The sequence below is a fragment of the Hyla sarda genome, chromosome 3 (assembly GCF_029499605.1).
Source record: "Hyla sarda isolate aHylSar1 chromosome 3, aHylSar1.hap1, whole genome shotgun sequence".
Taxonomy (NCBI): Eukaryota; Metazoa; Chordata; class Amphibia; order Anura; family Hylidae; genus Hyla; species Hyla sarda.
Window position 1 is genome coordinate 352,739,933 of NC_079191.1, and position 25,820 is coordinate 352,765,752.

The 25,820-nt window shown below is 42.8% G+C and overlaps 1 protein-coding gene across 1 annotated transcript; it reads right to left on the reverse strand.

Moving 5' to 3' along the window:
- Positions 1-1,131: 1,131 nt before the first annotated feature.
- LOC130360816 (heme-binding protein 2-like) lies at positions 1,132-16,807 on the reverse strand. The gene is made up of 4 exons (XM_056563379.1): positions 16,632-16,807; positions 10,503-10,632; positions 3,207-3,375; positions 1,132-2,133 (listed from the first exon to the last, which is right to left on the reverse strand). The coding sequence occupies exons 1-4, from the start codon at positions 16,773-16,775 to the stop codon at positions 1,956-1,958; spliced, it is 621 nt and encodes a 206-aa protein (XP_056419354.1). The 5' UTR covers positions 16,776-16,807; the 3' UTR covers positions 1,132-1,955.
- Between the last annotated feature and the right edge of the window lie 9,013 nt (positions 16,808-25,820).

Consider the following 25,820-nt stretch of genomic DNA (forward strand, 5'->3'; position numbering starts at 1 on the left):
CCCTACCCAGTAGAATGGATGGGCAGAGTCTTGGATGTCTTTTGGATCGTGATGCGACCATCTGAGGACCTTTACTTGGATTATCTTGTTTCATGGTAGACAGTCTTACCCTTTATGTTCAGCTGCAAGAAGTTTTCTGCCTCTTTATAAATCTACTATAGAGGGGAAAAGATCAGCATGTGATCGACAGGAGTCTGAAACAAAACAGATCACTATGTGTCTGTATAAAAAGGTTAGAAGCAGAGGCAGAACATGTAGCTTCTGGGCCCTGATGCAAAATCTACAACAGTGCCCCATGTGCCATTTATACAGGGATGCTGTACTGGGCCACCAAAGATTAGGGAGTCCCCCTGAACTACCAGGGCTGTTGTTACGTGTTAGAGACTCTTGCTGAGTAAATTCACTGCTCCTCCCAAGACCCTTTGGACTGCAATGGTTGCTGAACTAGTTGACCTGTTAAAGGAGTACTCTGCCCAAGGACATTGTATCCCCTATCCAAAGGACATGAGCTAAGATGTCTTATTGTGGGAGGTCCGGCAGCTGTAACTTCGTGCGATCTCCAGGCAGCACCCCGGCTTTCTGAACATTTTTATTCAGAACGCTGGGTTCGGGTGGCCATGGTCATGACGTCACGCCACGCACCCTCTATTCATGTCTATGAGAGGGGGCGTGATGGCTGTGGTTGCTTCTCACGAACCCTCCCATAGACATGAATGCAGAGGGCATGATGTGACCTCATGACCACGGCCACCCAAACCCAGTGTTCTGAACAAAAATGTTCAGAAAGCCGGGGTGCTGCCCGGAGATTTCAGAGGGGTCTCAGCGGCCAGGCCCCGGCCTTCAGACTCTTTCTTTGGATAGGGTATAAGATGTCCAGGGGCAGAGTACCTCTTCAACTGTTTGTGCTGGGAACCTTATTGAATTAACATGCTAATCCTGGATTGCTCATTGGTTGCATCTGCATTTGGTTTTTGTCACCTATGTACCTGCACCTGCACTTGTATCACATATATAAACTAATCACATTTTAGGTTAAATTTTTCTGTGCCGGGAAGAAAATAGGTGATTTAAATGGTTGTTATGGGCAACTGCTAGCTCACTTTACATAAGATATAAAACAAACTGTCTTTTGAAAGATAAAAGAATTTGAAAACAAAGGAACATTTTCTTGAATACATTAAAGCTTTATTGCTTTATTATTACTATAAATTTTGTACAGTCGGTGGCTCCATGTTACACATAAGTTCTTCATATTCTATTCTGTTGGCATATTGAAATACAACAAACCCAATCGTACTTTCTTTTGACTTAAATCTTTGTAGTACAGTAAACATACCCTTATACCCATTAGATAGTCAGCCAATCCTGCTGAAAAGGATAGGTGCTTAAACTCCCCCTTTTCAGCAGGATTGGCTGACCACCTTATGTGTATAGTAAGATGCTCTATAGTCAGTGGTTTCCTAATGTAAATCAAAAATCTATTTAACATTTTAGCATACAAATAGTAAGTAATGAAGTAAACAAAAACAACAGCCAAGAGCACAAAGCGTAAAAAAGCAAGGACTGACAATGCCAACATGTCCATCTAAGGTTTGCCATAAAATTGTAGACTGAATGGGGACCACCATTTAGTAGAGTAACTTGTTATTTATTTGTGTATATGTCTGCCCATTCTGGGCTAAGTAGTCAAGGGGGCGGTTCTACTCAGTGATGAACAGATCTCCATATCCATCACTAAACTGGACCCCCACTTGACTATGTAGCCCAGAATAAGCAAATATTTCCATGTATAAATGATAAGCTAAAAAAGGGCAGAAATGTCTTACCATGGAAAAAAACCACTACTTGGTAATACGAAAGTATAAAGAAAATGACAGAACTCAGAAATGTTCCCACAAAGGTATAAGTGCTGCACTATAGATGAAATATATACAGAAATACTTCACTCTAGTTATCTAGTTTAGTGACCTGAACCACACTTCATTGTGACGGTTGAAAAATGTCAGAGGGTCATTGTAACCTGCTGCTATTCCGAAATTTGCATCATAAGCTAAACCGAGGGCATTGAGCTCCTCTGAAAGGGCCTTTGATTCCTTCTCATAGTCAGACTTCAGGGCATAGCCACTAAATGACCTGCAAAAGACAAGAACAGATATCAGACACCTAAATCACATGTATGTACAGATCCGTATGAACTTTTTAATGATCATAAAATGTAATATTTGTGTGGTGAAAGGGGGGAAAACTGCAGTTCCGGCCTTTTGTGGGGTTTCCTTTTTACTCTATGTACTCTGCAGTGAAATGATATAATTACTTTATTTTGCAGGTTAATAATGGTTACAGCCATAGTACATTTAGATAGCTTTTTTTGATGTTTGCTACTTTTGAACAATAAAACCCTTCCTTACTCTTCTTTTTGTGGGGTAGCATTGATACCATTTTAAGATAGATTTGATTTTCTGATGACCTGATCTTTTATTCCTAATACATAATATACTTATTCTAAACCTATTTTTGTTTGGGGAGATGCCCCAGGGGTACGGTACTTATAGGCACTACAATTTAAGATGTGCCTTTGCATTTGTAAGCACGGGTTGCCCGAGTTTGGAGCCCACCCAGGCCTTGGCTTTATTTTACACCCACAAACAATGTGAGTATATTATTATTTTAGTGAATGAGTAGTAGATGCTTGAAGCAATCTTCCAACAAATGTGGTTGGTAAATCCACAGTAACTGAATTTAAAGGGGTTTTCCCATCTGGGCAAATTATCCCCTGTCCAACTGTTGTGACCCAAACCGATCCTGGAAAGTACGATAAGTAAAAATTCAGCCTGAATGAACAGAGGGGGGCCACACAAATGCGCAGCCACCACTCCATTCATTCTCTGTGGGCTCTCCTATCATCAAGTGCTGCACTCAGCAAAGTTCAGAAGGCCCATTTGTGGCCCACTCCATTCACAGATAGGAAGACCCCTTTCAGTATGCCTGAGATAAATCTAGTTATTCTAAGACAAAATGAAAAGAAAATTATAAGTGCCTACAAAATGGACCAGGTGGCATTTTCTGCTAACAAACTACTAAGTTATTATCTCTGGGAAAAAGGTTCCAGTGTCTATAAAACAAATTAGATTTTTAAATACAAAGCCAAATTTCATCCTTTTATAGAATTGCCCCAGAAACTAACCAGATAGCTTTATTTTCATTACCTGACATAGTAAGATGTCGGACCATAGCTTTCCAAATGCAAAGAGGGGTCCTTGGGTGCAGGTGGATTCACAATAATCGTTGGCATAAAGAAAGACATTGTGGCATTAATAGTTGGGTTAAACAATGGCACAGTAGAACGAACAGGGACTGTCATTTTAATAGATATGCCTGAGAAAAAAGAGAGAAGAAAATTAGGTCTTCAATAATTAAAGTCATCTAAGCTACCATTCTACAATATGCTTGTGTGTGATTATTCTGCTCCAAACATCTACAGTTAAAGTCATACGTTTCCATTCACATTAGCTACATTCATCGACACTCAGTTTTCACAATTCCTTATATTGAATCCCAGCACACATTCACTTTCTGGGGCACATTCATACTGTGGCATTTCCGAGCTGAGAAATTCTGCTTGTAAATTCTGATGCAGCAGCAACACGTTCATTCTTTTGTCGGAATCCACTTGGATATGCACCCGGCTCTCCCCAGGAATGGGGCGTGTCGACCCCCGCATGAATCGGCGGCTAACATGCTCCCTCCATGTATATCTATGGAAGATATATGGAGGGTGGGGTGTCGACATGCTCTGTTCCAGAGGACTGCTGGGGGGGGGTTGGGCAGAAGATAGCAGGGGGTCCCAGCAGTCGGACCCCCTGCAATCAGACACTTATCCCCTATCCCCATTGGATAGAGAATAATTTGTCCTGTATGATAGTTCTCCTTTAACATAATTGGTGATGTTAAAGCGTGTTCAAATGGTCCTAGTTGTGACTTAATCAGTAGGCACCTGCTGTGCACAGAATATCCACCAGGAATTTCTTTGGGCAGACATTCCATAGTGTAAATTTGCCCTTAGGGCAGATGGGATCACTACTATATTTTAAGAATGTGCAATGTTCAAATAATACTATAGACAATGATTTATTGCAGTTTTTATTTCTTTCACCACATTCCCAGTGGCTCAGAAGTTTACATACAGTACATGTGGTTAATATCTGGTAGCACTGTCCTGACATGGTATAACTTGGGTCAAAAGTTCTGCATAACCTTCCACAAGCTTTTCACAATAATTTGCTGGAAATTTGGCCCATTACTCCTTATAGAACTGGTGTAAGGGCCCTATTACACAGGGCAAATATCAGACAAATAGCAGATATCACTCTATGTAATAGACTCAGGGATCAGCTGACAAATGAGCAAATGCTTGTACATCATCTGATTGATTATTTTTTTTCCAGGTTAAAACAGAGCATCTTTCCCCGTCCACTGATCACCCTGTTTAATATGGATGCCTTTTTAATAAGCCTAAAAAATTTTGCCTTCTCATATCTAACTTCTGAAGTGCACCAGACTCTCCTGCAACATAGCACCGCCACAACATGGTGCAGCTATCCCCACGCCTTACAGTTGGTATGGTGTTCTTTGTCTCACAAGCCTTTCCCTTTTTTCTCCATACAGTGGGGGGGGGGGGGGGAGTATTTAGTCAGCCACCAATTGTGCAAGTTCTCCCACTTTGAAAGATGAGAGAGGCCTGTAATAGGGAGAAGGAACTACAGGAAATCACATTGTGGGATTTCTAATGAATTTATTGATAAATTCCTCTGTAAAATAAGTATTTGGTCACCTACAAACAAACAAGATTTCTGGCTCTCACAGACCTGTAACTTCTTCCTTAAGAGTCTCCTCTGTCCTCCACTCGTTACCTGTATTAATGGCACCTGTTTGAACTTGTTATCAGTATAAAAGACACCTGTCCACAACCTCAAACAGTCACACTCCAAACTCCCCTATGGCCAAGACCAAAGAGCTGTCAAAGGACACCAGAAACAAAATTGTAGGCTTGCACCAGGCTGGGAAGACTGAATCTGCAATAGGCAAGCAGCTTGGTGTGAATAAATCAACTTTGGGAGCAATTATTAGAAAATGGAAGACATACAAGACCACTGATAATCTCCCTCGATCTGGGGCTCCATGCAAGATCTCACCCCGTGGGTGTCAAAATGATCACAAGAACGATGAGCAAAAATCCCAGAACCAAAGTAACAAAGGCTACCATCAGTAACACACTAAGCCGCCAGGGACTCAAATCATGCAGTGCCCGTGTCACCTTGCTTAAGCCAGTACATGTCCGGACCTGTCTGAAGTTTGCTATAGAGCATTTGGTTGATCCAGAAGAGTATTGGGAGAATGTCATATGGTCAGATGAAACCAAAGTAGAACTTTTTGGTAAAAACTCAACTCTTCGTGTTTAGAGGAGAAAGAATGCTAAGTTGCATCCAAAGAACACCATACCTACTGTGAAGCATGGGGGTGAAAACATCATGCTTTGGGACTGTTTTTCAGCAAAGGGACAAGGACGACTGATCCATGTAAAGGAAAGAATGAATGGGGCCATGAATCGTGGGATTTTGAGTGAAAATCTACTTCCATCAGCAAGGGCATTAAAGATGAAACGTGGCTGGGTCTTTCAGCAGGACAAGGATCCCAAACACACCACCCGGACAATGAAGGAGTGGCTTTGTAAGAAGCATTTCAAGGTCCTGGAGTGGCCCAGCCAGTCTCCAGATCTCACCCCCATAGACAGCCCGAAAACATCACTGCTCTAGAGGGGATCTGCATGGAGGAATGGGCCAAAATACCAGCAACAGTGTGTGAAAACCTTGTGAAGACTTACAGAAAATATTTGACCGCTGTTATTGCCAACAAAGGGTATATAACAAAGTAATGAGATTTTTGTAATTGACCCAACACTTATTTTCCACAATAATTTGCAAATAAATTCTTTAAAAATCAGACAATGTGATTTTATGGATTTTTTCTCATTATGTCTCTCATAGTTGAGGTATACCTATGATGAAGATTACAGGCATCTCATCTTTTTAAGTGGGAGAACTTACACAAATGGTGGCTGACTAAATACTTCCCCCCCCCGACTGTACATAACCATGGTCGTTATGGCCAAATAGTTCCATTCTTGGTTTATCAGGCCAGAGATAATTTTTCTAAAAAGTAAGATCTTTTTAGGGCAGTTTTGGAGCAGTGGTTTCTTCATTGTTGAGGGGATTTCTAGGTCATATCACTATAGGACACATTTTACTGTTGATATAGATGGTTTTGTTCCTGCTGTCTTCCAACATCCTCACAAGATCCTTTACTGTTGTTCTTGGATTGATTTGTATTTTTTCACATAAAAAAAACCCACAAATATTTCATTCTGGCTGAAATAATAAACTGTTTGATTCAGCCAGATGTTTTATCAAAGTCTAGAGAGAAATGTGAAATGCACTATAAACAATGATTTTATTTTATTTTTTCTTTAGAGACTCTGTCAGCTGTATTTGCTGCTAGGACCTGCAGACACCATTGGATAGCTGGTTGGATGTTAAAGCAAACTGTTCCTTTCCTGGAGCCAATGTGTTGGCCAGACCACCATTGCCATTTTTTTTCTTCTCCAAGTGTCAAGGAGGTGGGGCTGAGTTTCTTAAGTGTCACAATCTGGCATGCTACCTGGTTTATCATCACCTTACAGCCCCTTCCTGATTGACGTGTGGTGACCCAGTACAGGATGTTGTCCTTTCCGGTAAACGTTGCCTCAGGCACTTCTAGTGTCACTGTTCTAGGCCCACTACTCCAGAGTAAATTGTATTTTGTTATTCTGCCATTTTGTGTTATGCACATGTTTATCAGCGTTACTGTAACCTTAAGGGAATTCTTGCATAGTGAACTAGGTGATCCGGATGCCCCAATGGAATGCTCCCTAGTTTAATCCTTTTATAGTGTATGGGGGAGGCGTTGTGTGAGAAGTTATACGTGAGCTGAGGTACAGTGTGGAGAGGAGCTGGGAAAAGTCTGCGATAGTCTGAGAAGCCCGAGGAGATGTCTAAAATCGTCGACTTCAACACTGTGAGAGATACCTTGTTAGTTAAAAAATATACACAACCGGAGGACGGCAGTGAGTTTGTTCTATGTGTCTTGTTCCCTGCGTGTATGTTTGCGTATGTTTCAGTGTCTGTGTGTTCTAAATGTTTGTGAGTCCCTACTTCTAAAAGGATTTACAATTTACAATGTGAAAAGGTATTCGAGAAAGAAAACATGACACTTAGTCTAGAGTGTAATTCATGACACTTAAAAATAATCAAAAGTTTTTCAAACTTTCAAGATCTTCATTTCTCAGGAAGAAATTATGTCTTGTTCCTTTTCTCAGAGCTCTTTTGCACGAAGAAAATCCAGGAGATGATATTTGCCCTAATGTTGTGTTTTCATATTCTTATAGCAACTTTTACCCTCCAGGACTGTTCGCCAAGGATGGCTTGTTTCAAGAGGGGGAGTTTGTGATGATCCAGTATAGGATGTGGTCCTGTCCAGTAAACGTTGCCTCAGGCACTTCTGGTGTCACATTTGGTGTCAACATTTCTGGTGTCAACATTTCAGGTGTCAACATTTTCACATAGTAAATTGATAGACCTTTTTCAAGTTCTGGGCCCACTACTCCAGAGTAAATTGTATTTTGTTTGTTTGTAAAGGATTTTACCAACATTCCTGCCTCAGTATACGATAGTTTTCTGTAACCCAGCATTGTGGTCATCATTGTCCCCAGCGCTTGACCCAGGAGAACTGTCTTAAACTTGGAAAGTGGTGGTTGACGTTACCCTGGCGTCACAAACTGTGCATTACATCATTCACACAGAAGGCCCAACAGACGTACAGGCTCTACACATGAGGTGAGTAAGGTGGCATGCCAGGCTGTGGTACATGAGCAGCTCGGCTCCTCCTCCTTGACACTTGGCTGAGAATAATAGGCAATTTTAAAAGTTGACAACCACAATCAGCTCCAGGAAACTCACCGTTTACTTTAAAGCCAGAAGTGTTTCAGAAAAGCAATGCTACTTCTCTTACGTGCTCACTTCTGTGTTTGTCTCAAAAAATGTGACAGAAATCTCACTAATCTCTTCCTTCTTTCCACAATCTTCTCATTTTACATACTACATATTGCAGTTTATTTAAAAAAAATATTATTTACAAAAGTCCATTGTTTACAATGTACAGATTGTTTGGAGAATTTTATTCTTTTATTAGGCACACATTTTTCCATATTAAAAAAGGGACTGTAACAGGCGATTTCTTGAGTTCACATGTCGCCTGTAGTTAGCAATTACTTTGCCGTCACCATGAAGAATATAGTAGCATTAATGTGGTTTTTAAGCCGCATTAGAGGAGAATTAGTAGGCTTTGGGAATCATTAAGTCGGCATCTGTCTGTGCTAGGTTCACATTTACTATATCTAAGTTTTACCTATTTTATTTTATAAACAGGGTATGCATTGGGATTTGTCAGGGCTCAAGTCCTGCAGGAACGCATGGGAATTTTTTCCACAGAAGGAACACTGATCCCATTAGCAGGAGTCCTGCAGGTGAGTTCCCACACTTTTTTTCCCAGGACTTGACCCCTTGTATTGGTGCAGGCCTGTGGTAAGGAGCTGCATTACTAGGTCTGATTCACGAGAACCTAGCCTAAAGCACCAGCTTAAAAAACACACAGTCAGGGACCTAAAAATTTAACATTTTGCTTTTAAAGGGAACTTGTCAAATTGACAATGTTATAGAGCAGGAGGAGCTGAGCAGATTGATATATCATTTTGTGGGGATATTTTCAGGATATTTTAAACCTTATTTTAGGCTAGTAGACAAGTGGGCCCACAAGACTACTTAGCACAGAATGAGCAGAGATTTACAGGAATCAATGACAAGTTATCCTGGAACTTTTCCAACAAAACTATAGATCAATCTGCTCAGCTCCCCCTGCTCAATGGCTGCAAATTGGACTGTACTTGCAATGATTTAGTGATAGGATAGTGCAGCATAGGTTGTTAGGTTTTTACAAACAAAAAAAAAATGCTGCCACATTTAAAAATCATATGCAGGGCTGCTAATACATGGATACTGTGTAATGAGAAAAACTGTTTCCCCGTAGCTAGATGTGACTCCTGCACTGATTGGCTGAGCCGCACACACCCTCGGCTACGGGGGACACAGTTTTCTCCATCTCCACTACACGCTCGCTCTCTCACCACAGGACAAGGACACAGTTTCTCTGCACATCTCCCAGTTTCTCCGCACATCTCCCAGTTTCTCCGCACATCTCCCAGTTTCTCTGCACATCTCCCAGTTTCTCTGCACATCTCCCAGTTTCTCCGCACATCTCCCAGTTTCTCCGCACATCTCCCAGTTTCTCCGCACATCTCCCAGTTTCTCTGCACATCTCCCAGTTTCTCCGCACATCTCCCAGTTTCTCCGCACATCTCCCAGTTTCTCCGCACATCTCCCAGTTTCTCCGCACATCTCCCAGTTTCTCCGCACATCTCCCAGTTTCTCCGCACATCTCCCAGTTTCTCCGCACATCTCCCAGTTTCTCCGCACATTTCCCAGTTTCTCCGCACATCTCCCAGTTTCTCTGCACATCTGCCAGTTTCTCTGCACATCTCCCAGTTTCTCCGCACATCTCCCAGTTTCTCTGCACATCTCCCAGTTTCTCCGCACATCTCCCAGTTTCTCTGCACATCTCCCAGTTTCTCCGCACATCTCCCAGTTTCTCCGCACATCTCCCAGTTTCTCTGCACATCTCCCAGTTTCTCTGCACATCTCCCAGTTTCTCTGCACATCTCCCAGTTTCTCTGCATATCTCCCAGTTTTGCTGCACATCTCACCACCTCTTACGCAGACATTCTATGCGGGAGCTGCTTCTCCAGTTTCGGAAACCTCTGAGTTTCCGGGACTGGGGACGTGATGTCACGCTCCACCCCCTCCATTCACGCCCACTCCCATAGATATGAATGGAGGGGGCGTGGCGTGACATCACGTCCCCAGTCCCGGAAACTCAGAGGTTTCCGAAACTGGAGACGCAGCTCACGCATAGAGTGCGGGTGCTGCAGGGAGATCGCGGGGGGGTCCCAGCGGCGGGCCCCCCACGATCAGACATCTTATCCCCTATCCTTTGGATTGGGGATAAAATGTTTTTGCCCAGAATACCCCCTTTAACCAGTCACTGCAGCAGTCACATTTGGCTACGGGACACGGTTTTCTTCATTACACCAGGCATGCTGGGAGTTGCAGTTAGAGACACACTGTTTGGAAAACACTGGCTTAGAGATTCTTTTTCATTAAAAAAAAAATGGTTCAAGTGCATTATAGATGACCCCTATGTGTTTTTGTTTCAGAGATAAGCTATTTTTGTATTTTTTGGAAGCTAAACATTAGATAAAAATAAAATACAAATAAAATGCTCTCCATATACTCTACCTTCCGTATTCTGGCCACTTATATAATTAAAGAGACGCTTGAAACTTTTCATTATTCCAAGACCAAACACGTCTGTGTCCAGCTGCGTTGTTACCCAGAGAGTGCTCTCATAACTTCTCAGTTCAAATGTCTGAAAAAAAATATTTGAATATTAGGATTCTTTTTTTTTCTTATTTGCTTCAGATTCAGGAGATTTTACTTAAGCTTTACCACTCCCCCATCTTAGACAACTTCAAAATAGAAAGTAACAAAGTGACAACTGAATAAGGTGACACTGGGATCAACCACAGTAAATATGGAATAGCTAAAACCAGCAAAGAAATAACCAGAAAAGATAAAAGGACATAACGTTACATACAAAAAGACATTAAACTGGTAACCAAGTAGGTGGTAGTAGTCTTTGTATACCAGTGTTTCCCAACAGGGGTGCCTTCAGCTGTTGCAAAACTACAACTCCCAGCATGCCCGGACAGCCAAAGGACCAATGTAGTGTGCCAGTACAGGATGTAGTCCTGTCGGCTAAATGTTGATTCATGCACGTCTGGTGTCTCTGTTCATGGCCCACTGCTCAAGGCTATACTGTATTGTGTTATGCTGCCATTTTGTATTAAATGATCATTCCCAGTGTCATTGTCACGTTAAGGGAAGTCTTGCAGATTTAACCAGGTAATCCAGATGTCCAATGGGTCGCCCCCTACCTTATTCTTTATGTAGTATAGTGGAGATGGAGCAGAGCTGAGGTACAGTGTGGAGAGGTGTGAGTAGAAGTCTGAGGTGATCTGAGAAGGCCTTAAGAAAGGATAAGTCTAAAGTCTGCAACCACACCAGTCAGTCACCATTCAGTTAAGTGCAAGCAGCTACAAGTTCCAGCAAGGTAATAGCCTTCCCATGGTCATTCTGCACTTCCCCTACATCAGTCTGTACTGTGAAGAAATTACCATCTATCCAGCCTCAGTAAAGATAGTTTTCCATTACCCTGCATTGTGGTCAATATTGTCCCAGCCCTTGGCCCAGGAGAGCTAACTCAACTTTGGAATGTTTAGGGTAAAGTTACCCTGGCGTCACCAACTGCACCTTACACGCTTCACACAGTTAGACACCAAAGCATCAGTCTTATTGAGGAAGACATATACACTGGTAACAAACAGGAAAGTGGAAGCGGCAACTTGTACTTCCCCTCATCCCTAGAGTAGATTTCAAATATATTGTCTAATCTAGCTGTAGTACTGTCCATTATGCAAAGTGTTATTAGGCAGGGACAGTGCCCCGCAATCACAGCTCAGTAATAGACCAGGACAGGTCTGAGAACTTCTCCCTGCACTATACTTCGGCACAGGTGGTCAACAGGTTATAGGGTTTTTCTTGGAAAATTGACTCATGCATACCTCCCAACCATCCCGGATCTGGTGGGACATGCGCGCTTTAAGGGTGATGTCCCATTGTCCCGGAACAGCCCCACATTTCCCACATTTAACTGTAAATGCCCTTTTATAAAGCATCTACAGTTAAATGTGGAGTTCCGTGGGAAGTTTGACAGGGTGAAGAGCCATTGGCTCTTGTGCCTGTGGCTTCATTTAGCCAGCAGACGCAAAAGGCTAAACCCTTCCTTTGCAAGTGAAGTCATCATACGCCAGAGTGCAGAGGAAGAGGAAAGAAAAGAAGAAGAGGCTGAGTGGCAGGAGCTGACAGAGGAAGAGAACTGAAGACAACAACCGCAGGAGCTGACCGTGAAGGTAAGTATGCCGGAGTAGGGGGGGACTGCTTCCTCCTATGGGTGAAACTCTGCTGCTGCCTACTATGGGGGAAACTCTGCTGCTGCTTACTATGGGGGAAACTCTGCTGCTGCCTACTATGGGGGAAACTCTGCTGCTGCCTACTATAGGGGGAACTGCTGCTACTATGGGGGGAACTGCTGCTACGGGGGGAACTGCTGCTATTATGGGGGGACTGCTGCCACTATGTGGGAAACTGTTGCCTACTATGGGGAACCTCTGCCTATTATGGGGGAAACTGATGCTGCCTACTATGGGGGAATCTGCTTCCTACTATCGGGGAATCTGCTGCGTACCTAATGAGGTGGACTTCCGCTGCCTACCTAATGTGGGGGGATATCTACTCCGTTTTCTGCCTAGCAAATATGGGAGGCTATCTACTACCTGCAAGCTATTATGGAGACTAATGTGGTATAGCGGGGTGCAATGCAGGGCAGATGTTGTAACCCTGGGGGTAGATGTTATTAACCCCTTCTTGTCGTGACGCCAGGATGTGGTTTAGCCTTAACCACCCAAAGGTAATACCGCTGGTTCTGGGCTAGACATGGGGGCAACGAAGACACTGACGCCAAGTTACGGACAACAGTAGCTTTACTGAGGGTAGACAGTTGTTACAGTCCATGCAGTACAGCCAATATCCCAAGGAGGTGACCAGTCACACAGGGGGACCTCGCAGGCTTGCTGGGACTTGCAGTATATAAAGACACTTTAGTCCAGGCCACGGTGACTAAATAGAAGACTTGACTTGACTGACTTGACAATTGACATGAAGATGACTTTGAGCTTACTTGAGCTGACTTTGTGGCTGTAGACTTTAGGCTTGAGGCCTCCAATGCTCTGGACACACTGAGACGTCTTGACTGAACTGGACCTCAGGGACAAGAGCTAAGAGCTCCAAGAGAAAGATTGCAGCCCCTCCCCTGGTTTTATAGAGGATCTTTGCAAGGATCCCATAGGTCACTTGGGGGGGGGGGTAACCTGGTCACTAGTGCCTCCTGGGTAACAAGCACATAGTATAATATTTAAAGCAACAGTACACTAGTAATTCAAACATATATACAATAGGGGTTACACTGTAAGGGGGGCCCTGGGGACATGGAGAAATGTATGGGGACACATCATCCTGTACTGGGCAACCACACTAACTACTAAGCTAATATGGGTGCTACCTACTACCTTCATATGAGAGTTTTCATATGGGAGACAGCTATCTGAGGGATTTACCCACTGAGGCGACTCTCTCTGGGGGGGGGGCCTACCTACTCTGGGCACATATGTGATGGGGAAAACTACTTGAAAGGACCTGTCTACTTACTGGAGTGACCTAACTATGCAATGGGAGGGACTCTTTGACTACTTAGGGGGGCATTATAACAATTTGGGGTATTATAGTTCTTGAAAAAGTGCGGAGCCTAAATTTTTTTTTCCGCCATGTTCTCCAGAGAGGAATTGTAGCCAGAAGACATCATCATGGCGGTCTGAGCTGGAGAAGAAAAAGGAAAGTGAACGACTCCGATCAGAGAAGACGTTACCTGATATAACTGTATGTAATCACTTATATGGTTTGTAGTGGTAATGATGGGGGTTATTGTCAATCTGTCAGTATAAGAGGTCCTCCTAAACTTAGGTGACAGACTGACAACATTATAGAAAAAGGCACTCACTGTTTACGTTTCTGTGCAGATTTCTTAATTTTGCAGGTGCTTTAAAAGTCCATAGTTTCACATGCGGGACGCCAGAGCAGGATTAGGTTAGAGCCACAGCGGTTACAGCCGTATCGCGCCTCGTTTGTAACCCTTCATCAGACCACACCTACCCTCAGGTGCATGGCCAGGTAAATACTGAATGGCCTATGACATCCTGGGGTAGGGGCGTTTCCATACTTATTGTTGAGAAAAAACTGTTAAAAACAATAATATATAAAAAGGGGCAAAAACCTTCATACTTCTTATCGTGACAGAAAGCATTGCTATCCAATATAGTGCAAGCGGTCTTGTTGTTAAAGAGGTATTCCCATTCTGCAGCTGCAGGTGTGGTTTGGGCGTGACTGAGGGTGTGGTTAGAGGTGTGGCAATGGGTGCGGTTAGGGGAGTGGCTTGTCCCTCTATGTTCTCAGCAAAAGTTGGGAGAAGGCGGCAGCAGGAAGAAGTGCGCTTTAGCCTATCGCCGGCCGAGGCGGGACATTGCTTCGGCCAGCAATACGCTGAGCGCAGGTAGCAGGAAGAAGACTGTCACCGGAGGACCAGGACACCGATATCGGCACAACGGGGGAACGTCAGAAGGTAAGTTAAAGTTTGTTTTGTTACTTTTTGCAGCCCGGGTACAAGGGATTATAAAACATTTACATTACAGATCTCCTTTAACTAGATGGAATGTGTTCTATATGTATTGTATAGGTTCTTTGTGAGACTGTTGTTAGTCTTTTTAGGTTCTATTGATTATATAAAATTAAAACACCTGTAAGATCTTTCATTGAAAGAGGTCCAGCTCAGCCGCGGCACTTGGACACACATGCGCAGAGAGATGCTTGGGGGGGCGGCGGCACTATGGAAAATAATGAGAAGAACTCCAGTGCTGGTGGTATAAATACAATACCAGCTTCTTTATTTAAAACAATGATCCATATGAAGACACAGGAAGGCTGATGCCTTTAAGACCTTTTTAAAGCTTATAAAAAAAATAATTGGTTCCACTTAGGTAAAATAAAAAAGGGCCTGCTATGTACAAAGAGCAAATATATATGAACCTATAAAAATACTGATTCTTGAAAATAAAATTTAGTTTGAAATACCTTGGTCGCAAAGGGGTGAAAAAAAAAGCTAAAGAAAATTAAGTTGTTGATTGAGTAAATTTACTAATCCAGATATACAAGCCTAACAACACCATTAAAATTCCTCTTTTAATTAAACAAATGAATTAATATTCTGTACCGCATGTGCCTAAAAGTTGCTGCCCTTAAAGGGGTACTCTGCCCATATCGTCACATCCCCTCCCATGAACTTGCATTAAAGGGGCGTGGATGTGACATCACGAGTGGGACGTGACCGTGACATCACAAGCCTCCGCCCCGTGGCCGAGATCGCCGCCATGGACCCCCGTGATCAGACATCTTATCCCCTATCCTTTGGATAGGGGATAAGATGTCTAGGGGCGGAGTACCCCTTTAAGCCCTTAAGGATTTTGTTTGCCTACACTGTTTACTGTTCAAGAAGAGAGAGTTATCCAGAAAGGATAGAGCTGAACAAGGACTTTTCTGAGTTTCACTGATCTATTTGAGACCTATGGTTAGATCAGTGCCAGTCTGTCTGGTGTTGTGTCACAGATTGCCACCAAAAGAAATAGTAAAATGGAGTCCTTCATTGCACCTTACACCACAGTTAACCACCCATAAAGATCATCATTCTGTAATTTAAATTTGGACTTGAGAACTACAGAGCTAGATTTCAATTATTGCATACATTTGTTCAGAAGTTATTTTCAAATACACATGCTAATGCACTTCAAGTTTCCTAACATTTAACTAAGCTGCTAACAAAGCACTATTTCAAAAGACAGTGACCAAATCTGCAGTCTTCTAACTTTTTAGCTCTACTATTTAAAGCTGCATTCCTGTTTTTTGTGTGTGTAAACAGCTTTATTAAAAAATAATAATAAAAAAAAAAAGTTGTGGTTCACACTGGAAAATTAGGTTAGCACAACTTAGCTATGTGACACAAATATTAGGAACTACTACTCTTATCATAATCCCCTTTCATCATTCCTAGTGATCACCACATTCAAACCCAGACCAATTACTGGAATGAGCGGAGACAGAATCTGATATGCGTTACCCTCCCTGCTCTGTGTCTCTGTGAGCGAGACAGTCCAATAGCCTTGCGTAATGAGACCATCACAGGCCCCAGAGCCTACACAATGGAAGGAATAGCCACACGGAAGCTAGAACTGCAAATCCGTATCTTGTTCTGGCCATCAATTTTAATGGAAGGTGTGGATAGTCAGTAAAAAAGCTACTATAATATGTTATCAAATGTAATACTTTAAAAGAATGTAAGCTATAAATACATTATAAATCATTTTGTAGACATTTTAAAACTAGACATAAGGTTAGTTGTAGACAGTCACACCAATGATGAGGCGCCACCACATGCTACATAAAAGGTCAACCTCTTCCTTATAACTTTTAATCGCCCCAAATACATTATTAGGCAAAAGTTTAATTACTTTATGAATCCGATAATAAATGGGCCCATTGGACTGGGCTTGTTTGTGCCCTTTAAGGTACCTGGCACCAGTGATAAAGCAATATATCTAGCACTCTGACATAACAGTCACATGTCGGTGTAACAATATAACTTACATTGTATCTTTTCACCACTTGGTATTTCGGACACTCGTAGTTTCCACAAAAAGGAGGGAACCCTTCCACGCTGTTTTTTTCAGCTAGTACTGCAGTCCCATACAGAGAAAGCAAGCTCAGGAATAACAGATACACAGACGCCATAGCTACTCAGTATGTCCAGAGATTACTGAGACTGAAGGTTACTGGACTGCCATTTATATACTCCACAATGGGGAGGGGTGAGAGGTTAACCTCTTCACTGCCGTTTACTGCAACAGAACAGAAAATCTCTGCTTTGCATTAGTTTTGCTGACTAATGTGAAATACTGTATAAGCCACGTTCTCTAGGGAAGATCTTTATATAACACGGTCATGCGTACAAGATAACATATTGCAACACTTGAGGTAGATTAAAAAACATTTAAATAATCTTAATTTTGATAAAGAAACCACTATAAGATGGTTGAGCAAGTCTCCTGGGATTCCTTTAGGAAGGAGAAGTTCCAGTGACTCATGGTTCGAGCAGCATGGATGTGATTCTGGTTTCTTGAAGGCAAAAAAAAAAAAGAAATTTGAGGGGGCGGGGCTATGATGTCACAAGCTCCCGACACCAGCGTTTGAAACAGCTTGTTCCAAACGCTGAGCAGCGGAGTACCCTTTTAACCCCTTAAGGACCAAGGACGTACCGGTTTGGTGAATAAAAAAAAATTATATAATTATACAAAAGTGATACCCCTTAGAAGGCAACAATGAGAAAATGAAGCAAACTGGGCACAAATTGACTTGGTCACTAAGGGGTTAAACCCCTCAAGTGTAGCTTTAGCAGCATGTTTATGGTCATTTGGGGTGGTCTATCAAAACCTTGTAGAGAAAGTGGTGCAGTTGCCCATAGCAACCAATCAGATTGTTTCTTTTATTTTTCAGAGGCCTTTTTAAAATGAAAAAAGCAATCTGATTGGTTGTTTTTGGCAACTGCACCACTTTTCCTCTCCACAGGATTTCATAAATCTCACTCATTGTTCTGCTGGAAGGTGAATCTCCCTCCCAGTCTCAAATCTCTGGCAGACTGAAATGACTTTACCTCAAGAATTGCCCTGTTAGTCCTGAAAAGCTTTTAATTCCTCCAGATGAAGAGCGCCTCTGCAGCACAAAGCTGCCCCCACTAGGCTTTCTGGTGGGAATGGTGTTCTATGGGTGATGAGAAGTGTTGGGCTTGCCCTATAAATAGCATTTTCCATGATGGCCAAAAGGTTACATTTTAGTCTCTTCTGAGTCCCTTACATTTGTAGAGTCTGACACATTCTGTTTGGTGAACTCTAAACATATTTTTCCTTAGAGAATCGTGGGGGTGGGGGTGGCTTGGCATCTTTTCTATAAACCCCCACTCTGTGGAGTATACAGTTTAAAGTGGTCCTATAAACAAGTAGTTCTATTTCCACTGTGAACCTTTGGAGCCCCTTCAGTGGCTAATGTCCTCATTGCACAGTCTAAGATCTGATCTTCTCTTTTAGGTTTGTGGTTGTGCCTGATCTATCCTTTCTTTTTCTTTTTTTTTTTTCAACATCCAACCCAGATCACCCATATTCATGCATACTCTTTATGTTAATAGACCCCCCCCACACACACACACACACACACACACACACACACACAATTTCTCTTCCCCTTCTCTTAATTTACACCTGAGAGAGAAAAAAAGAAAGAAAAAAAAAACCTCACCCCTCCCCTCAACTTCCCTCATTTTCCAATTTCCAGTTTAGGCCCTCCCCCACCATTCATCGCCACCTCCTTCCGTTTTCACAACTTTCCTCTTTCTCCTCTTCACAGACAATTATTTTCCAAGATATATACCGTCACTTGTATTACATTTAATTTCGCTTACTCCTCTTGCCAGAAAGGGATGGTTCCCTTTCATGCCCCCATCCTTCCTGACTCTCTCGTGATCTACTGATGATTTGTTTATCACACATCTCCAGGATCAACAAACTGGAGGAGAAACTACAACGTATTCAACCTTTCCTATTATACCAACTATTGTGATAATTTCTCCATTTTCTAGGGGAGGAAATTCTTCATTCATCCCTTCATCAGATAAAGTGCGAGGGCCCACAACTCCACAACATACATTCCAATGATGGGGGGGAGAGGAGAATAATTTATCTTTCCTTTTTTTTCCCCTCCTTAAATAACATACAATAAATAATTAAATTAAAATAACAAACATTATTTTCTCTTTTTTTTCCCATTCGAAACTCCCTTCTTACAATTTCTACCTTCCCCTCTAATCTATCATTAGGGTCCCCTTTGGTCGTACAGAGCACCTCCCCTTACAAGACAATAATCACCTACCCACCCCTCCCTCCCTTCCCAAAAAAAACACCTCATAGCAGAAGGGGGGGGGGGGGACACCAATTCTCTTATTTTTTCTACTAGATTTTCTACTAGACATAATCTCTCTCTCCATCATACCTTTAATTCATTTATCCCAAATTGCATGGAATTTTGATAAACAGCTGGCCTTTACTGCCCACCCAAATTCGAAATTTATTATTTTACGTACTATAGCGTTAAATTCATCAATATTTGGGACATTTTTAGACATCCATTTTCTCACCACTAATAGTCTGGATACAAATTGCACTTTACCTCTTAAACCTTGTCCATCCTTCTTCCTTTCATTCTTCCTCCTCCTACTAACCAGATTACTAATTTGTCTCCCTCCTCCAACTCTAACCTTTTTTCTATCACCCTTATTATCTCAGACCAGAATTCCTTAAAGAGTACCTGTCATCAACTAAACTTTCCCCGATCCCCCTCCCCATCTGTCCCTTACTCTAACTATGCCTATCCTTGTGTTTATTGAGGTTTAAAACACTGTGGAAATACCTTTTTTTTTATCCCTCTTCATTAGCTCAGGAGCACTGTCTTTCTGAGGGGTGGAAGGAGGCGGGTCCCGGCGGACATGATGTCACATGAAGCCTGGCCGGGACTCTGCTTCTGCCCATCTTCCTGTATGCTGCTCTCCCTCTGCAGCAGTGTTTCCCAACCAGGGTACCTCCAACTGTTGCAAAACTACAACTCCCAGCATGCCCAGACAGCCAACGGCAATGCTGAGAACCAGGGGCGGTGGGAGCAATTACAGAGGCAGTAATTAAGATGAATGTCAGGGGGGGGGGGCACAGAGCAGGGAGTGCAGTGAGATAATACAATGTATAAGATAATGTGTGGTGAGGGGCAGGAAGAACACAGAGCAGGGGGAGGGGGAGGTGACTGGCCTCTGTTATATGAGAGGCATGTGCAGGCTTGTAGCTCACAGTGCTGCTCCAGGCTGGGAGCGAGTCCTGAGCTGAGAGTACTGAACTTCCTGTGGAAGGACCAGTGCCCTTTCAGCAATAGTCCTAAGAGCTGTACACTTACTATGAAAAGCATAGGAAGCTGCCTGCAGACCAGGCATAGAAGAGAGACCCCTAGTGGCCAAAAGTATAAAATGAAAAAACTGGTATAAATATTAATATTTTTTAATGAAGATATAATACAATATGTCTTCATTAATGATTATGAACAACATATTAAAAGTTTTAGTTGATGACAGGTACTCTTTAAGTTTTGGGCAATCTAAATACATATGGAAAAAACACATTCCCTCACCAACGCATTTTGGGCACTTGTATCTTTTTGATCTATCTATTTTTGCCATAAGTTGCAGTGTATAGTATAACCTATGTGTTATAAAAAAAATTGTGTAATCCTATGTGATCCATTTTTAATAGTGTTCAAACTTTCTTTCCAAATTCCCCACCATTCCTTCTCTGTTACTCGTTCTATATCCTTTTCCCGTTCCTTCATACTTAAGTGTCTCAACCCTTGATTTTTAACCTCTAACATAATTTCATACCTCTTAGAAATTTTTTTTTTTTAGTGTCTTCCCTTAAAACTCTTATTATCACACACTCATGAATTATTAATTGCTCTTGTTTATCTATTTTTTTCACTGCTTCCCTTAATTGTGCATATCTAAATAGCGACATCATATTATTTGGAATTTTATTTTGTGCACTCAAAAGATCAGAGTTTCCTACCCTCAAAAAATTGTGCAACATATTTTAAATTGTACTTATCCCAAAACCTCCACTTTTGTGCCTCCAATTCTTTAAATTTCATATTATTGAATAATCTTGTGCATTCTAGTGCATTCTAGTGAACCTTCCACCTGCCCCCATTCTCTGCTATGGGCTCCTTACTGTTCAACTTTGATTCTAGAAATTCTCCCATTTCACACATATCCTTTTTCCCTTTATCATATTTACAAAGGAATCCATTTCTTTACATATCTTAATTGTGTTGCTAAATAATGCAATATGAAATCGGGGATAGCTAATCCTCCTTTCTCCAATTCCTTACATAATTAACCTAGTTTCATTTTAGTTTTTTTTTGTCTTTCCAGACCAGTTCTCTTTCCAAGGCTTCAATTTCTTTAACCCCTTAAGGACCCAGCCAATTTTCACTGTAGGACCCGGCCATTTTTTTGCACATCTGACCACTGTCACATTAAGCATTAATAACTCCGGGATGCTTTTACTTTTCATTCTGATTCCAAGATTGTTTATTTCATGACATATTATACTTTATGTTAGTGGTAACATTTTGTCGATACTTGCATCATTTCTTGGTGAAAAATTCCCAAATTTGATGAAAAAAAATTGAAATTTGGCATTTTTTTTGCTTTAAAACTCTCTGCTTATAAGGAAAATGGAAATTCCAAATAAATTATATATTGATTCACATATACAATATGTCTACTTTATGTTGGCATCATAAAGTAGACATGTTTTTACTTTTGAAAGACATCAGAGGGCTTCAAAGTATAGCAGCAATTTTCCAATTTTTTACAACATTTTCAAAATTTAACATTTTCAGGAACCAGTTCAGTTTTGAAGTGGATTTGAAGGGCTTTCTTATTAAAAAAATACCCTATAAATGACCCCATTATAAAAACTGCACCCCTCAAAGTATTAAAAATTACATTCAAAAGGTTTGTTAACCCTTTAGGTGTTTCACAGGAATAGCAGCAAATTGAAGGAGAAAATTTAAATCTTCATTTTTTACACTGGCATGTTCTTGTAGACCCAGTTTTTGATTTTTTACAAGGGGTGAAATGAGAGAAATCTCCTAAAATGTGTAACCCAATTTCTCTCAAGTAAGGAAATACCTCATATGTGTATGTCAAGTGCTCTCTAGGTGCACTAGAGGGCTCAGAAGGGAATGATCGACAGTGAGATTTTGGAAAGTGAGTTTTTCTGAAATGGTTTTTATGGGGCATGTCACATTTAAGAATGGCATATTCTTTTGGAAACTGCACCCCTCAAGTACGTAACAAGGGGTACAGTGAGCCTTAACACCCCACAGGTGTTTGACAACTCTTCACTGAAGTTGGATGTGTAAATGATTTTTTTTTTCACTAAAATGCTAGTTTCCCCCCAAATTTTACATTTTTACAAGGGGTAATAGGAGAAAATGCGCCCCAAAATTTGTAACCCCATCTCTTCTGAGTATGGAAATACCTCATGTGTGGACATCAAGTGCTCTGCTGGTGCACTACAATGTTCAGAAGAGCACATTTGGCTTTTGGAAAGCAAATTTTGCTGGTGTTTTTTGGGGGGCATGTCACATTTAGGAAGCCCCTATGGTGCCAGAACAACAAAAAAAAACACATGGCATACTAATTTGGAAACTACACCCCTCAAGGAATGTAACAAGGGGTCCAGTGAGCCATAACACCTGACAGGAGTTTGATAACTTTTTGTTAAAGTTGGATGTGTGAATGAAATTTTTTTTTTTTTACAAGGGGTAATAGGAGAAAATGACCCCCAATATTTGTAACCCCATATCTTCTGAGTATGGAAATACCCCATATGTGGACGTCAAGAGCTCTGCTGGTGCACTACAATGCTCAGAAGAGTTGGAGAGCCATTGAGCTTTTGGAAAGGAAATTTGTTTGGAATGGAAGTCATCGGCCATGTGCGTTTACAAAGGCCCCCGTGGTGCCAGGACAGTGGATCCCCCCCCCCCACATGTGACCCTATTTTGGAAACTACACCCCTCACAGAATTTAATAAGGGGTGCAGTGAGCATTTACACCCCACTGGCATTTGACAGATCTTTGGAACAGAGGGCTGTGCAAATGAAAAATAAAATTTTTCATTTTCATGGACCACTGTTCCAAAAATCTGTCAGACACCTGTGGGATGTAAATGCTCACTGTACCCCTTATTACTTATGTGAGGGGTATAGTTTCCAAAATGGGGTCACATGTAGGGGGGTTCCATTGTTCTGGCACTATGGGGGCTTTGTAAACACACGTGGCCTTCAATTCTGGACAAATTTTCTCTCCAAAAGCCCAATGGCGCTCCTTCTCTTCTAAGCATTGTAGTGCGCCAGCAGAGTACTTTACATGTACATATGGGGTATGTTCTTACTCAGAAGAAATGGGGTAAAATTTTGGGTAACACCAGCATTTTAGGGAAAACATTTTCTTTTTCATTTTCCCATCCAACTTTAATGAAAATTCTTCACACACCTGTGGGGTGTTAAGGCTCACTATAGCCCTTGTTACATTACGTTAGGGGTGTAGTTTCCAAAATGGGGTCATATGTGGGTATTTATTGTTTTGCGTTTATGTCAGAACCGCTGTAAAATCAGCCACCCCTGTGCAAATCACCAATTTAGGCCTCAAATGTACATAGTGCGCTCTCACTCCTGAGCCTTGTTGTGCGTCCGCAGAGCATTTTACGCCCACATAAGGGGCATTTCCGTACTCAGAAGAAATTGCGTTACAAATTTTGGGGTTCTTTTTTTCCTTTTACCGCTTGTGGAAATAAAAGGGACAACACCAGCATGTTAGTGTAATTTTTATTTTATTTTTTACACTAACAGGCTGGTGTTGCCCCAACTTTTCCTTTTCATAAGGGGTAAAAGGAGAAAAAGCCCACCAAAATTTGTAGTGCAATTTCTCTCAAGTAGGGAAATACCCCATATGTGGCCCTAAACTGTTTCCTTGAAATAAGACAGGACTCTGAAGTGAGAGCGCCATGCGCATTTGAGGACTGAATTAGGGATTGCATAGGGGTGTACATAGGGGTGAATCTCAAACAGGGTGCCTCCAGCTGTTGCTAAACTCCCAGCATGCCTGGACAGTCAGTGGCTGTCCGGAAATGCTGGGAGTTGTTGTTTTGCAACAGCTGGAGGCTCCGTTTTGTAAACACTGCCGTACAATACGTTTTTCATTTTTATTGAGGGGGGGGACAGTGTAAGGAGGTGTATATGTAGTGTTTTACCCTTTATTATGTGTCAGTATAGTGTAGTGTAGTGTTTTTAGGGTACATTCGCACTGGCGGGGGTTTATGGTGAGTTTCCCACTAGAAGTTTGCGCTGCAGAGAAAAAATGGCCGCAGCTCAAACTTCAAGCAGGAGACTTACTGTACACCCGCCTGTGTGAATGTACCCTGTACTACACTACAACTCCCAGCATGTACTGACAGACCATGCATGCTGGGAGTTGTAGTTTTGCAACAGCTGGAGGCACACTGGTTGGAAAACCTTCAGTTAGGTTCTGTTACCTAACTCAGTATTTTCCAACCAGTGTGCCTCCAGCTGTTGCAAAACTACAACTCCCAGCATGTACTGATCGATGAAGGGCATGCTGGGAGATGTAGTTATGCAACAGCTGGAGGTACGCAACTACAACTTCCAACATGCCGAGACAGCTGTTTGCTGTTTGGGCATGCTGGGATTTGCAGTTTTGCAACATCTGGAGGGCTACAGTTTAGAGACCACTGCACAGTGATCTCCAAACTGTGGCCCTCCAGATGTTGAATAACTAAAAATCCCAGTATGCCCAGACAACAAACTGCTGTGTGGGCATGTTGGGAGTTGTAGTTTTGCAAGATCTAGAGGGCCACAGTTTAGAGATCACTGCACAGTGATCTCCTAACTGTAGCCCTCCAGCTGTTACAAAACTGCAAATCCCACCATGCCCAAACAGAAAACAGCTGTCTGGGCATGCTGGGAGTTGTAGTTTTGCAACATCTGGAGGGCTACAGTTTAGAGACCATTGTATAGTGGTCTCCAAACTGTAGCTCTCCAGATGTTGCTAGGCAACTCACCGGCTTCCGTAGGATCCAGGAAGCCGCATCGCTGTTCTCTGCTGCCACTGATCACCGCCAGTCCCTGTTGGTTTTCCCGTTCTGCCCAGCCTACTGTGGGTGGGCACAACGGGGGAACCGAAAGTTAACCCCCGCCCCCGATCTGCTATTGGTTGTCGCTTCTTAACGACCAATAGCAGAGATAGGAGGGGTGGCACCCCTGCCACCTGTCACGATCCCGGCTGGTAGGAGGTGGATCCTCTGTGCCAGAGAGGGATTGGCGAGGACCGTGCTAGTGGACCGGTTCTAAGTCACTACAGGTTTTCACCAGAGCCCGCCGCAAAGCGGGATGGTCTTGCTGCGGCGGTAGTGACCAGGTCGTATCCACTAGCAACGGCTCAACCTCTCTGACTGCTGAAGATGCTGAAGATAGGCGCGGTACAAGGGAGTAGGCAGAAGCAAGGTCGGACGTAGCAGAAGGTCGGGGGCAGGCGGCAAGGATCGTAGTCAGGGGCAACGGCAGGAGGTCAGGAACACGGACTAGGAACAGACAAGGGAACGCTTTCACTAGGCACAAGTGCAACAAGATCCGGCAAGGGAGTGCAGGGGAAGTGAGGTGATATAGGGAAGTGCACAGGTGGGAGCCAATTAAGCTAATTGGGAAGATTGGGCCAGGCACCATCATTGGTGCACTGGCCCTTTAAATCGCAGAGACCCGGCGCGCGCGCGCCCTAGGGAGCGGGGCCGCGCGCGCCGGGACAGGACCGAGGGAGAGCGAGTCAGGTACGGGGGCCGGGGTGCGCATCGCGAGCGGGCGCTATCCGCATCGCGAATCGCATCCCGGCTGAAGGCGGACCCGCAGCGCACCCGGTCAGTGGATCTGACCGGGGCGCTGCAACAACGAAGATGAGGCGAGCGCTCCGGGGAGGAACGGGGACCCGGAGCGCTCGGCGTAACAGTACCCCCCCCCTTGGGTCTCCCCCCTTCTTGGGGCCAAAGAACCTGAGGAAAAAAAACTCAATTTTTCCGTGATGAGGTCCGATGCAAATTAGGAGGGGTTCTGTGT